Source organism: Petromyzon marinus, unplaced genomic scaffold (assembly GCF_048934315.1).
Source record: "Petromyzon marinus isolate PM22_M1 ecotype Great Lakes invasive population unplaced genomic scaffold, UKy_Petmar_22M1.pri1.0 PM_G_Scaffold_66, whole genome shotgun sequence".
In the NCBI taxonomy this organism is placed as follows: domain Eukaryota; kingdom Metazoa; phylum Chordata; class Hyperoartia; order Petromyzontiformes; family Petromyzontidae; genus Petromyzon; species Petromyzon marinus.
The window spans coordinates 1,101,138-1,116,919 of NW_027423020.1; the positions used below are offsets into that span (position 1 = coordinate 1,101,138).

The 15,782-nt window shown below is 52.4% G+C and overlaps 1 protein-coding gene across 1 annotated transcript in view; it reads right to left on the reverse strand.

Annotated features, from left to right (window-relative positions):
* Window positions 1-15,782, reverse strand: part of LOC142919888 (protocadherin Fat 3-like) — a 51,920-nt gene that overhangs the window by 9,520 nt on the left and 26,618 nt on the right. The window contains exons 9-14 of the mRNA XM_076062564.1: window positions 12,302-12,592; window positions 7,815-8,025; window positions 4,901-7,491; window positions 3,661-4,060; window positions 3,158-3,360; window positions 2,796-2,949 (exon numbers count right to left, since the gene is read on the reverse strand). Coding sequence (XP_075918679.1) covers window positions 2,796-2,949; window positions 3,158-3,360; window positions 3,661-4,060; window positions 4,901-7,491; window positions 7,815-8,025; window positions 12,302-12,592 — 3,850 coding nt within the window. The remainder of the gene's footprint in view (window positions 1-2,795; window positions 2,950-3,157; window positions 3,361-3,660; window positions 4,061-4,900; window positions 7,492-7,814; window positions 8,026-12,301; window positions 12,593-15,782) is intronic.

The window sequence follows — 15,782 nt, forward strand, 5'->3', positions numbered from 1 at the left end:
AAAGTGCCTCTGTGGTAGTAGCTACATTAGAGAAACCAAACGACATATCTTGGACCGCATCCGGGAACATAAAGCAGACTTGTAACAGGGTAGAACGAACTCCTTTGCCGTGGCTGATCACTGTTATAATTCAGTGGGCTCACATGACATTGACTTCTCCAAGACGGAGGTTCTTTGCAAACCAACCGGCTACCATGAGATATTCGTTCATGAGGCAATTGACATATACAAGCACAGAGACAATTTCAACCGAGAAGATGGATTCTGGCTTAGTAACCATTGGAAAGATGTTTTAAACCATTTCGGTTCTTAATTGTATTTTACGATGACCTTGACCGCAGCTCTTTCGCTGGCATTGACTCTTAATACCTCTCACACCACGGTTAATGGTATGATTTACAACATGGAGTATAACAGCGCCTCGCAGCTGTCTCTCTCCCCCTTCTCCGTTTCGACCATGGATGAACTCGTCCGTCTGAACGGGGCACGTAGTTATCCGTGGTGCTGAAGTTGAGGGTAAGAATCCACCCATTTTTTCGCCATATAGTATTGTGATATATAACGACTTATTTCGATTTAAAGCTTTCGTGACGGCAAGGATTCATCTTCTTTGGTTCTTTCGGTAAAGTCACGTAGAATGAGAATAAAATAATAAATTGATAAAATAAAATAACACAATGAAATTCTCACGACGTTTAGGCCACAACACAAGCGGCCTTCATCAGGTGAAGGGACGAGACTGTCTGGAGGACAGTGCTGGAGCGAACAAAGCCACGCTCAGATCGCGACCTTTAAGCTGTGTGAAAAGAAACAAAGCGCCTTGAGAAAGGAATTAGCATAAAATTTAGCATTTAAATAGCTGAGTGATTAGCTTAACTGGTCACAGAAATGGCTATTTTAAAGTCAAAGCATACACATCCACAGAGGCACCCCTTGACAAAGGAATTAGCATAGAATTTAGCTTTGAAATAGCTCAGTGATTAGCTTGTGACTGGTCACAGAAATGGCTATGTTAAATTCAAAGCATACACATTCACAGAGGCACCTAGTACAAATCAAACAGGAGAATTTAGCATTGAAATAACTAGGAGAATTTAGCATTGAAATAACTGAGTGATTAGCTTGTGACTGGTCAGAGAAACGGCTATGTTAAAGTCACAGCCTTCACATCTGAGCTATTCACAGTAACTGGGTATACACTACACTATATAATGAATACTATATAGTAAACCAATAAAAAAACTAAAATATAAATTACCTCAATGTTATCAATAAACTCTATATATTCTCCAATCAGCTAAGCTACCATATCACAATGCTATATGGCGAAAAAAATGGGTGGATTCTTACCCTGAACTTTAGCACCACGGATAGCTACGAGCCCGTTCAGACGGACGAGTTCATCCATGGTCGGAACGAATTAATTAATCTCCCGTGAGAAGCACGTCCCGCCGCACACCAAGCCATCTCTTAATTATACAACATCGCTGATGAATCTATGAACGTATATTCGTGCCTTTAGGAATGGAAATAACTTTTTGATTGTCTTTCGTATGAATACCGTCGCATAATCTTAAGGACTTTATTCATATTTTCTATACGCTCGTGTTATGCTGTATAAGAATTAATAGCTCCGATACCAAAAGGGAAACAATGGATAAGAATTGCCTGCAAGAATTGCTTATGGAACTATAAATGAATGCAGGACGGTGTGGGCTATATATATAAGTTCAAATATATGAACTTGCATATTATAAGTGAAGGTTTTTGGTTCGAATATTATATGCATGTTTTAAATTTCTATCTCTACAATGGCTCGCGTCATGCGGGGAAAGGAATCCATGTGCCATTGTCAAAGTGAAATCATACAGATGTTGATGATACTGTATTGATACAGTGTTAAAAATTCCGAGATTGAGAGTCACATACTATATTAGAGTTAAGGTTTAATTAGAAAATAAATTGATTAATGCAGAAGTGGTCGTGTGATTCTTTTCTATAATTTTTGCATAAGGACTGTATCCTGCGACAAGATATGAACTTGGGGACCTAAAATATAAACACACTAATTCACTCAGTAAACGTTAAAGCGAGAATAATTGCATTACACTGATCGATAATACGAATTTAGACAACGAAGCCGAGTTGACACTAGCATAACAGCATACGATTGATTGCATTATCCAGATTGATAACCCCACCTCGTCTACGAGGCGGGGGCTGATTATCATAAAGGCTGTCATTAACATAACCACACCCACTCGCATAAACTAACACAATAATCTCTCAAATTAGCATAATTTATATGCATAATTAACATAATTTCGGATACATTATGCAAATAAAAAAATTTCACACACCACATATACAACACCGGCCCCGACGATGTCTGCTGCTGTATATTTGGAGTTTGCGTCTCTCTCATCATCATCACCACGATGGTTAGGAGATGTTGACTACCTCGCCTGGTACGCAGGAGGTCGTGGGTTCCATCCCGACCCCGACGATGCCTGCTGCTGTATATTTGGAGTTTGCGTCTCTCAACATCTCATGGCCACTGTGGTGACGATAACTACCTCGCCTGGTACGCAGGAGGTCGTGGGTTCCATCCCGACCCCGACCCCGGCTGTAAATTTTGAGTTTGTGTCTCTCTCATCATCATCACCACGGTTGCCATGAGATGTTGACTACCACGCCTGGTACGCAGGAGGTCGTGGGTTCGATCCCGACCCTAACGACTATGAGAGAGGGGTGTGAGAGGAGTGTGACTATGCGAGTGACAGGATAAGTGTTACCGCTGACGAGGTGCAAGCGGAAGGGCGTTGCTCCGGCGTCGTGCAGCGAGTATCTGACGGTGCCGTTAGGGCCGAGGTCGGAGTCACGGGCGGAAACGCTCAGCATGAAGAATCCTGGCGCGACATCCTCCAGCACGGTGACGTTGTACCACAGCTGGGGGGGCACCGTGGGGCACAGCAGTAGTATGGTAGTAGTGGTGGTGGTAGTCGTGGTAGTAGTGGTGGTGGTATTAGTGTTTGTAGTGGTGTTGGTATTAGTGGTGAGGTCACGTATTAGTGGTGACGTCACCACCACTTAGTGGCGAATGGCGGTGGTCGTTATAGTGTGTGGGTCTGTGCGGCGAGTCTACGGCCACCGGTACCTTGTCACACACGGGGTCATTGTCATTGACGTCCAGCACAATGACGACCACGACGACCGTCCTCGCGTAGGTGCAGTCCGTGGCTGTCACCTGCAAGATGTGGTACTCCTTCTCCTCGCGGTCGAGCGGCCGCTCCAGGCGCAGCGTCCACTCGCCCCCCATGTTGACGGGGCCGAGGGAGAAGTGGCCCAGCGGGTCGCCGCCTGCGGTGGGTAGGACGCGGTCGGCGATCGCCGTCGTGACGGACAGGGAGTTTTAATTTCTCTCTCACGATGACGATTGCTTGTGTTGCGATCCAAACGTCATGATATTTTATTATTATTATTTTTTAATTTACCGAAAGACCCAAAGAATGTGACCGAGAGTTTGACGACGAGAGTCGGTTTAACGTGGGGGGTCTCCGCAGCCAACTGTAAATGTAGCGGTGGGTTCACTCTCCAACGCAACGTGTGTCGTGCTGTACCGGTATACTACACTATACACTACTAACTACTATACACTACCCGTCAGGTGGTACGTAAGCCGCAGGTGTTCCGACGTGGCGTCCGCGTCGTCCGCCCGGATGACGGCCAATGCCAGGCCGGGCTCCGCGTCCTCCGGCACGCGGACGTAGACCACCGAGTCCAAGAACCGCGGGGGGCGGTCGTTGGCGTAGCCCGTGGCGAAGATCACCTCGGCGGGGGGCGCCCTCCCTAAGATGCGCCCGCTCGCGTCGGCGTCCATGGCCCGCCGCAAGACCACCGGGGTCCCTGCCTCTGAGTTTTCGGGGATCTCCATCGCGTACTTGGGCCACTCGAAGGCGGGCAGCAAGTCGACCGCCACCGTGGCTACGCTGACGAACGTTCCGTCCGTGACCGAGACCCGGAAGCGGTAGAGGGCGGGCAGCTGCCATCGCAGGTAGGTCTCGGCAAGGTAAGGTAAAAGGTAAAAACAACGAGCCTACCTTTACCCAACCTTTTACCTTACCACAATACAATCACTCTACCCTACCTTTTACCCTTCAGCAGGTAAGGTAAAAGGTTAAAAGCAACGAGCCTACCTTTACCCTACCTTTTACCCTTACCCCATACAAATTACCCGATTACAGGGTAGTAATTACTGGGGTACTACACATGAAAAAGGTTTAAAACAGGTAAATGCTAGGTAGAGCGCTTTTATCATATAGAATATTCTCGATTATTCCAATTTTACACGCTTTCTATTAACTCACTCTGTTGTTGTCATTGTTGTAGCCTCAAATCTTTTAACTCAATTTTAACCTACTTCCCAATGTGGTTTCGACTGCAAACTTGGTATACTTATGTCATACTGATGACAATACTATATACTATCATTAAAAATAAAATAAAATATTTTTAAACATTATTTTTTATATGTTGTGTTTCGGCTTGGGTCTAATTGCCCACTGTCAACTGACGTTGGCTGTAATTGGCCACGGCCCCTTACGTTGTGGCAAGCTTCGGGGCCACTTCCTGGAGTTCTTACATTACTTCTACGGTACATTTCATAACAGCGTGCTTTAAAAAAGTTTAAAAAAAATATGACTTATTCAATGAAGGCCACGGACTGCGCCACGGAGCTTTTAGCAGTAAACAAGGCACCGTATTTACCGGGTAATACTTCGCTCTATCTTTACCCTATCGGGTAATTCTTCCGAGCTACCTTTAAACTACCTTACCCCTTGGCATGTCGACACCTTTAGCCTTTACCATTTTACCCGGTAAAAAAGGTAAATTACCTTACCTTGCCGAGGCCTAATCGCAGGCTGTCGCCGATGACGGAGACGACGCCTGTCTCGACGTCGATCGCGAAGCTGGTCTCGATGTCGCGATATGATTCACGAATGTCGTCCCTGGAGGGGGAGACGATGGCGTATCGGAGCCGGTGGGCGTCCGACGCGTCGGCGTCAAACGCCCTCGGCGCGGCCACGAAGTGCCCGGCCAAGACCAGCCGGTTCACGGACGCCTCGTACAGCGGCCGCTCGAACACCGGGGCGTTGTCGTTCTCGTCCTCGACGGTGACGGTCACCGGAACGTAGGCGGCGAGGGGAGGGGAGCCGCCGTCCGTCGCCCGCACCGAGAAACGATGAAGCCGGCTTCGCTCGTGATCCAGGGGCGCCGTTGTCACGACCAGCCCGCCGTCCGGGTCCACGTGGAATCCCTCGCCGCCCTTCTCCCCGTCGTCCACGATCTCGTAGCGGAGCGCCCGGTTGGAGCCCGAGTCGGCGTCGGCGGCTCTCGCCTGGACGACGGAGGTCCCCGGGGGCGCGAATTCGGACAGCGTGGCGGCGTAAGCGCCCCGCGCGAAGAGCGGCCGGTTGTCGTTGACGTCCCCGACGACGACGTCCAGGCTCGTGTCGGCGTACAGGCCCGTCGCCGGGGATGCGGCCCGCACCGCGAGGCGGTAGTTGGCCCGCGTCTCGCGGTCCAGAGGGCCGACGACGCTCACGACGCCCGTGCCGAAGTCGACGGAGAACTGCTCGAAGGGGTCGCCGTCGACGATGGAGAAAACGAGAGGCGGGCCCCCCGGAGCCGTCGCGTGGACGTGAGCGATCGGCGCGGGCGGCACGACGTCCTCGGGCACCCACGCGACGTGGGAGAGGCTCTCGAACGCCGGCGCGTCCTCGTCGAGCACCGTGACCATGGCGTCGACCGCGGACGACAGCGGAGGAACCCCGCAGTCCGTCGCCACCACGGTCACGACGAAGTCCTCGCCCGATGCGTCCGGGGCGAAGCTCCTCCTTAGCGAGACGTTGCCGCCGGAGTGATCGACGACGAAACGGCCATCGTGGTCGTCCCTCAAGGAGTACCTCACCCTGGCGTTCTCGCCGACGTCCCGGTCGAGGGCCGCCACGGTGAGCACGGCGCTCCCTGGAGCCGCCGCCGCCCTGACGACGGCGCGGTACGGCAGGCCGACGAACGCCGGGGCGTTGTCGTTGACGTCTTCGACGTCCACCTCGACCAAGGTGCGAGCGACGCTCGGGCCGCCCCTCACCTCCACCAGCAGCTCGTAGCGATCGCGCTCCTCCCTGTCGAACGCGACGCCGGCCGTCTCCAGGATGCCCGCCGTCGGCCTCATCCGGAACGTGCCGCTCGGGTCGAGCAAGCCGAAGACGAGCGGCTCGTTGAGATCTCCACCCGTCGCGACGACCACGGCGACCGCGGCGATCGCCGTGCTGTTCTCGGGGATGCGCGCCGAGTACTTTGGCGGAACCCGCAGCCTGCCGCCGACCGCCCGCACGGAGACCTTCACCCGCGCGGCGCTCGAGAACCTCCCGTCGGACACCTCGACCCGCAGGTAATAGCCGGCGGCGAGGAGGGAGGCGTTCCGTACCGCGACGTCCCCGGTGCGCGTGTCTACGGCGAACGCGTCGCCGACGTTTACCGAGGCGACGCGGTAGGTCAACACGGCGCCGACGTCCGGGTCAGAGGCCGCCAGGGTCAGCAGGCGGACGCCGGCGCGGGTCGGCACGATCAGCGTCGTCTCGTACGCGGCCGTCGAGAACGCCGGCGGGCAGTCGTTGGCGTCCAGCACGGCGACGGTCACCTCGGCCGGTGTCTTGGCGGACATCTTCGGGCTGCCGCCGTCCGACGCGGTCACCCGGAAGCGGAACTCGGCCGTCGTCTCGCGGTCGAGGGCCCCGGCCATCCTGACGGCCCCCGTGCGTGGGTCGACGGAGAAGTACTTTCTGGCTTCGCGCTCGACGATCCGATAGGCGACCGTCGCGCGCCCCTCGCCGTCGTCCGCGTCGGCGGCTCGTATGACGAGCGGGACGCCGTCGGGGTCCAGCACCGGGGTCCCCGCCACCGCCTCCTCGCCGACGGCCCCGCGGTAGCGCGGGCGATCGAAGACGGGCGCGTTGTCGTTTTCGTCGAGCACGCGGATCGACACCGACGCGTCCGCCGAGAGGCTCGCCGCGTCCGTGGCCCGCACCGTCAGCCGGTACGACAGCGTCCGCTCGCGGTCCAGCGGCCGTTTGGTGGCGACGACCCCGGACGTCGGGTGGATGTCGAAGGCGCCTTCGGGATCGCCCTCCCGTATTTCGTAGGTGACCGTCGACCGGCCGGAGGCGCTCACTGCGAGCACGAAGCTCCCGGGCACGGCGCCTTCGGTGACCTCCGCCGAGCCGTCGACGCCGACGGGGGCGAATTTGGGGGGAACGCCGTACGCGTTGACGACGATGCGGACGGTGGCGACCGTGGAGCGTTGCGGGCGCCCGTGGTCCTCCGCCCTCACCATCAGCTCGTAGCTCTCCACCGCAGAACCGTTCAGCTTCCGCGCCACAGAGACGACACCCAGCGTGTGGTGGACGGCGAAGGAATTCCCCACGTTTCCTGTCGGGGGAATTCGGAGGGCGTCTTGAATCGTCGTCGTCGGACGAGCGCCAGTTCACGTCGTCAAAACTGAAAGGAGCTGTTGAGGACAAATGACGCGGGGGAAGCCTCGGCGCCCCGTCGGCTGCCTGGCCCCCCCACCCCCCGGCGATCCGAGTTGGACCCGCGACTCGCTCGGGGAGAGAGACGCGACAGAGCGTCGCCACGAAGAAACCACGACGCTGGAAATGTGCCCCGGTGCAGAAACTCCCCCCGGGTGGGTGGGAGTGGCGACGGTGGGATGGGAGTGGCGGCGGGAGAGGGAGTGGTGGTGAAGCGGTCACCGGATTTGATGCTGTATCTGACGTTGCCGTTGGGGCCGTCGTCGCGGTCGAACGCATTGACGCGTATCACGGTGGAGCCCACGGCCGCCCACTCCGCCACGTAGGCCTCGTAGGGGTCGACGGTGAAGACGGGCGTGTGGTCGTTGTCATCGATGACGCTCACCAACACCGTGGTGTACGCTCGCCTCACGGGGATCCTGGCGTCCTGCACCTGCTCGCGCGGGAGAGAGTGAGTGAGAGAGTAAGCTCCTTAGAAACATCTTCCTAAGGTTCAGCCTCCATTTCTCCGGCGCTGCGGTGCCGTCAAACTGCGTCACCGCCGCTCGACACGGCCAATCGGCAAGGTTTGGTGTCACCTTAATGAAACGTGGCGATCGGTGACACGGTTTGTTTACGTGACAAACTACACTACACTGTTGTATACGGCCCTTTTTCCACAATTAATATCCATAAGAATATTTACGGATGCATACACCTAGATTTATTTTTCCTTTCTTTCGTGACAAACAATATATATATTTTTTTAATGAATCAAACCCGTAAGCCAGAAACACGAAAAAACAGATGTCGGTCATAAACAGGCCATATAGAGATATAAAGAAATAATAAAACTCTCAAGGCGAGGATGTAACAGCTATCGGCGAAAATCTCCAGATGAACAAGAGTTTGATGGGCCCCTTAGGAAAGGTCCCTCCGAGGTCAGAACACCAAGAGAGCAGACACGGAGACGCCAACAGGGTAAATCGTATACATATTCTTTTTCTTATTTTCCAGTAAAACAACTAAAAAATGAAAAGGCAACAACAAGAATAAGATAAAATTAGAGATCCTAACGCTCACTCCAATTAAGAACAGGCCACCAGACACATCAGTGAATTATTATCCAATGATTAATTCGCTATCAAATGATTTTCACCTTTAATACTTTTACTGTTAAAACAAAGCTTGGAGCAGGAATACCGAGTCACATCAAAGGTTATCGAGAAGGAATGAGACAACGGGCAAACTTGCAAAAGAGTTTAAACAATATCCCAAGCAACCCCGACCACCTTTGTCTCTCTCACAGCGTGGAGAAGCAGGAATTACACCTTATCACAAGGGGCCATCTGGAAAAGCCAGCCGGGTTTGATGAGGAGACACACCCACCCCACACACGGCAACCAGGTAAAGAAAGTTTTAAAGGAAATTGCAATATAATATTAATAATAACGTATTAACCTTACACGACATTCCATTATAGAACCTTACAGAACCAAGGGATATGGATTCCAACAATCAAGAAACGGACCTCTTAAACTCAGGATGATAATTATTTTTCTTTTTAATAATTCCATCATAACAATTCGAACCTCGGTAAAACCGAGAGGTGTCGGGAGGACGTAGTTACAAGCACGAGTCTTGGCGAACATGGGACCAAATGGTATTTGAGAAATATAAGTCGAAAGTATAAAGAGGTGCTCCCGACCACCTTTGTCTCTCCCGAAGAGCGCGAGAGAGGAATTTTACGCCAGGGCAAACAAGATCGTTATCGCGGGGACCATCTGCCACACACGGAACTTAGTAGTAGCCCCCACCCCACCCTGCACACGGGCAGCAAAAGAGCGAGCGAGCTTTAAGTTAAACTGTCACACATTTATAAACGCACAAAGTGACGAAAATTAATAAACTAAGTAAGAGCCAAGGTAACGGGGTGGATTAGGCTGGTAGAATGTGGAGTCGAAATGATATTTGCAAAGTATAGAGAGATGGGAAGATCCTGGCCACCTTTGTCTTTCCCTGCAGCACGTGATAAAATGCATACGCTCGGAAGAGCATCTTCACTTGGAAATAAATCAAATACTATGAATCACAAGCAGGATCATAACTGTGTATGATAAGATACCAACTATGATGTGAAATGTTAAACTTAAAAAAAAAATCTTAACCATTTCTTTGTGCGTCGGAACGCGTACGGAAAAGGGGGGGGGGGGGAACCCGCCCCTCTCTCTGGGTGGATGGAGTAGACAACCAGACGCCACCAAGATGAATCGAGGTGTCTGTTGTCTTGATGTTTATGGCTTGAGGAAAGACCCGAACAGGACCGTGTCATAAATGACACACACACAAACATACACACTGACACACGAACCCCCCCACCACCGACACACGAACCCCCCCCCACCGACATACGATCAGATCAAAGATAGCTCCGCCTCGTTAGGGGAGCCGAGAAGGAGAGAGATTTTTGGCATAAAAAGGAGCCGTTTCAGCATTGAAATCAGCTCATCAGCCCTCAGGGCCAGCTCAACAGAAGAAGACTCATCTCAACTCAGCTCAACAGAAGAAGACTCATCTCAGCAGAAGACCCGCTCAACTCATCTCAGCAGAAGACCAGCCATCACCGACGCCGGAGACTCCTCTACAACTCGCCGAATTGGCGAGTGTCGCCGATTGGCGTCCCGCTGCCGCTGTTAGCGGCCAGCGCCACCACGAGCGAATCGTGAGCCTGTAATCTACAACCGCCGACGACGGAGCACCAGCGTGCCAGCTGCTCGCAGACGTACTGCGCGCATTACCTACCGAGTCCGCGTACAACCGCGCCGCTGCGGGCGTGCTTCTAACGCTGTCTACCAGACGGTCATCTCAGCTACAACAACGCATCTACTCGTTCACCAACGTCCGTCGAGTCCGAACCAACTACTGAAAGAAGAATCAACTGATACGTATGATACACTGCCCCCCACTACACGACAAACCAGACGTCTGCTTGACTCGAAGAATCGATTCCGAACATTGGCCTACTCTTTCACCACTCATACCATTCAACACACACACACACGGGTCATTAACAAAGCCTAAAACCTCAAGCCATTGAACCATCCGTGATTGTGGAAACATCGCAACGACCGAGTGAATAATCCATCGTTTTTAAGAGTGTTCATAATTTTCCTCTGTAATATTGTGATGGGGCTGTACTTCTAACCGCATAAATTACCAACTGACCCATTAACAAGGATTAATTCTTGACACCTCACCACGGAGCGCCGCTCGCGGGGATAGAGAGCGTGTTCAACCGGTTCCCTGTCAGGGGTCTGGCCACAATTAATTAAAAGATTGGCCCGAGATAAGGATCTCAAAAGGAAACATCGCCACCCATTGAGTCGCCTTGAGAAGTTGATTAGAAATACTTGAGTCGTTCGTTAATATTTGTCTTTCTGCATAATCTTGCTGGTATCCACGACTGAAATAACGAATTCAAACGCATATTTGTGCCTCCAAGAATAATACTGGTTGGAGTGCCCTGTCAACGAGTAGCGTTGCATAATAATCAGTCATCCTATTGTTAACAACGTGACAATAATTGCATTAAGGGCCGCGCATGATCAATGACCGAATGCTGTGTTGTGTGACAATTCAAGTAACGAAGCATTGCGGCCATCGAGTGGTGTTGATAAGGCAATTCGAAGTATTTCAGTCGAACGCTTTAAATTCATAATCGTTATGAATCAATGAACAAACATCAACGTGGTACTGTGCTGACGATTTCAAGCATAATAACTTCGCATATCAGAATGTATTAAGGATTGGATACGAATCAAAGACCAAGTGCCGTGTTGTGTAACAATTCAAGCATACGAGTTTGCATATTATAAAGTTAAGGTTTGATAGAATAGTTCGCATGTTTTCAATCTCTCTCTCAACAACCGATCGATTGCGTTACGCGTCGGGAATTAACCACAGGTGCCGCTATCGAGGTGAAACAACGCAATCGTGGTGGTATCATGTTAACGCTGTGTTGAAATTCCAAAATCCCGAGATTGAGTTTTTATATTATCCAAAAATGAAAGTTAGCTAGAAATAAAATTGATTAAAGCAGAAGGTTTGTGTGTGATTCTTCCTGAAATTCTGCATAATATTGTTCTGCGTATGAGATTTGAATCCTGGGGACCTATCAAAAGCACACTATCACCACACATAATCCATAACACGCATAATTCGTAATGTTCAATCGAGAGTAATCGTACCCTTATCGATAATACGGAATTAAAGAGCAGAGTCGAATCGACTCTCTCTCATTCACGCTCACAACGCCTGCGTCACTGCATACGATTAATTGCGTTATTCCAATTCATAACACAATCCTCGTCACCGAGGCTCGACCTTATAATCCATAACGACCTGCATTATCCTAACCACGCCCACTCGCATAAATGAATACGATTATCTCTCGAATCAGCATAATTATGCGCATAATTACACCAATTAACATAATTTCGGATAAATTATGCAAATCTCAAATTTCATTTAATTTTCATTATTTCCATCAATTTTCATAACACCTATATACACAACAACACGCTACTATACAGTACACTATGGTCACCACGCAAGACGATGGTCACGGCGTCGTCGTTATCGTCGTCGTCATAATCATCGTCGGCAACTTCGATCAGCAGTCGGCTACGTATGGTGCGCACACAGACACACCCGGCGTGGCGCCCCCTCACCATGACGGTGAGTACGTGGCTCTGCTTGGCCTCTCGGTCCAGCTCCTCGGCAGCTGTGACCTCGCCGGTGACGGGGTTAATGCGGAACAGACGCATGCTCTCGGCGGCGTTATTGCCGCCTAAGCTGACGAGCGAGAAGAATAACCGGCCGGCGTCGCCGGCGTCGGCATCAGTCGCCTCCAGCCGGAGGCTGACGACGGCGCCAGGAGAGTCCTCGGCGACGGTCGCATTGTAGAAGCCGTGGGAGAAACGGGGCCGGTTATCATTCACGTCCAGCACCGTCACCTCCACCTAGCGGGGAGTGGGGGGGCGAGGGTAGCGGGGGTGAGTACAGCGGTGATGTGGGTGGCGGTGAGGAGGAAGTGGTGAGAGGTGACAATGCCCCCCGCGTGTCTCACGTGGCCACCGCGGCCGTCCCCTGCCTCGTGACGTCACCACGTCGCCCGCAGAGACGGACACACACAGTCGCACAGAGACAGACAGACACACAAACAGACACACACAGTCACACAGAGACAGACACACACACAGACGTACACACACACAGTCACACAGAGACAGACAACAACAACAACCGCCATTCACCACTAAGTGGCGGTGACGTCACCATGACGCTTGTGCCAGGCTATGTGCACCCTGAGGCCACGTGAAGTGTCGAACGCCCGCTGGCAGGAGGTCACGGGGCAGACCCAGGTGCCGCGGGTCGACTGACTGAGATGACTGGCTGATGCACCACCTGTGCCCCCTACTGTGCCAACCTGCTGTGCTTTAGCCACCCGGCGCTCCGCTCGTTGTTGTGAGCGTTGCTCCTTCGCCCTCCAACAACAGAGGGCGACTACCTCCAACTGCCCAGTAGCGTCCTTTACGAGCCTCCTCCACAGAGGCCGATCTTGACACCGCTGGTACCAGTCATCGGCAAGTCCACTCAGCTCCACGTCCTCCTGTACCACATCACTCCATCTCTTCTCTAGCCCGTGCAACGCCCGTTTAGCCCCCTCAATCCGGCCGAACAAAAGCTGTTTTGGCATGCGGTGGCTGGGCATGCGGGCTACATGACCCAGCCATCGCAGCCTTGCCCGCCGGAGGAGCTCACCGATGGGACCTTGCCCAGATCTTTCAAGGATTTGTGAGCTCCTCACACAATCCAGTCTGGTTAAACCCAGGATGGATTGTAGGCAGGCCAGCCTAAATGTTTCTAACCGGCGAAGATGTTCCATTAGGGGGGTCCACGTTTCGCAAGCGTAGAGAAGGGAGGGAATGACCGTGGCCGAGAAGACCTGAAGCTTAGTGCGGAGTGACAGACCAGGTAGCTTCCACACAGCGTTACGCAACCGATGAAAAGATATTGCCGCTCGACTGATTCGGAGTGAGACCTCTGCTGTTAAACTGGAGCTGGTCATAAGCACACTGCCCAGGTATGGGAAACTCTCCACTCGCTCCACAACTGCCCCATCACCGATTGGGAGCCGTGGGGGTGGAGTGTCCGATGGTACAAAATACCCAGGCAGGTGCTTAGTTTTGGTGGGGCTGATGGTAAGACCCCACCTAGTCTCAGCAGCAGCGTCTCCAACTCCTCCTCTGAATGAGCAGCTATTACCAAATCATCAGCATACATAACGTGGTTGAGCAATAGGGAGCCATCCCTTGACCGCACCCGGGCATCGATCAGCCTCCCATTATATCTGTACCATATAGAGATTCCCCCGGTACAGCTATTGAAGGCTTCACGAATTACGTGGTCAAAATAATGTGGGAGCCAGAGGACATTCCTGTCGCACCCCAAGGTGTACAGGGAATGGCTCTGACTCCCGGCCATGTAGTTTTACCCGGACCCGCTTACCATCATGAAGGTCCTTAATGATCGTGAGCAGAGGGTCAGGTACTCCAAAAGCACGAAGAACAACCCAGAGCCCAGGCCTACTGATGGTATCATAGGCCTTGACCAGGTCAATAAAGCAGAGATGTAGGTCTTGTTGGAATTCCATACACCTCTGCTGTAGCAGACGGACAGAAAATATGGCATCTGTGCAGGACCGCCCTTTCCTGAAACCGCATTGGGGCTCCGCAAGCCTCTCCTCAGCGTGCCTGGCAAGGCGATGCTGAATAATCCTTGCCAGGACCTTTCCTGGCACACTGAGGAGTGAGATGCCCCTGTAGTTGTTACAGTCTGTGTGGTCCTCCTTCTTAAAAAGGGGGACAACCAGGGCATCCTTCCAATCCTGCGGAACCCGACCAGTGGTCATATAGGGCAGTCTGTGCACAAACGCCACCCTCCCTCAGCATTTCGCTTGGGAGATCATCTCTGCCCGCTGCCTTTCCTGGTCTCAGACTCCGTATCGCCTTCAGTACTTCCTCAACAGATGGCACCTCAGCCAGTCACTCACAGGGGGTGACTTCTTCCAATATTTGTGGCACCGCAGCCTCAGCAGGGTCATCCTCACTTTGTGCCACGTTGTTTTCTTGGCTGAGGGATTTTCCCTCCCCCAGGACTTCACAGAAATGCTCAGCAAATCTGCAAACCTGTTCCTGGGGGTCGGAGATTGGATCACCGTTTTTTCCCCTAATGATGGTAATAGGTGTGGCGCTGCAGGTTACTTTTTTGATGGAGTTAAATAGAGATTTGTGATCATGGGCCACTGAGGCAGACTCCATCTCCTCAGCAACCCGCGACCACCACCCATCCTTGCCTCCGAGCGAAGGCTGCGGTAAGCCTCCTCATTCTCTGACGTGGGATTCTGTAGCCGATGACAGTGGGCCTGTCGCTTTTTCTCAACCATCCTGAACACCTCCTCTGTCAGCCAGGGTCTCTGGGGAGGTCTGGACCGCGTACCCAAAGCAGCCATTACAGCTGCATGAGTCACAGTCCTAAACCTCGCCCATTTACCCTCGACATCAGGAGGAGTCGGGGACGATGCCAATCCCAGCCGCAAGTGATGGTGAAATTCTCGCTTGCAACTTTCATCAGATAACTGAGACCAGGCCACTTGAGGTTGGAATGGGGTCCTGGGTGTACACCCACCACCGGAGTGGAAGAATGGCAGGCACATCTTACAGATGACTAGTCGATGGTCAGAGGGCAGATCAGCTCCACGGTAGGTCCTGGTGTCAAGGACATGGGCTCGCATCTGCTTGTCCATTACTATGTAGTCCAGCAGATGTTCTTGCTTGGACCCGGCATGCATCCATGATGTTGTGTGGATGCGCCGATGCCGGAACAGCGTGTTGGTAATTACAAGCCCATGGGCTGCACAAAAATCCAGCAGCCTCCTACCGTTGTTATTGAGCTGATCTGGCCCATGCCCTCCAATCACTCCAGACCAGGTGCCAGCATCATGACCAACTCGGGCATTGAAGTTACCCAACATGATGACTCTATCCTGAGGGGCCACTTTAGCCAGCACCTGTGACAGGAGGTCATAGAAGGCATCTGACTCATCGGCTTTGCCTGCATCCCTCCACGGATGTTAATCTTCGGTGGGGG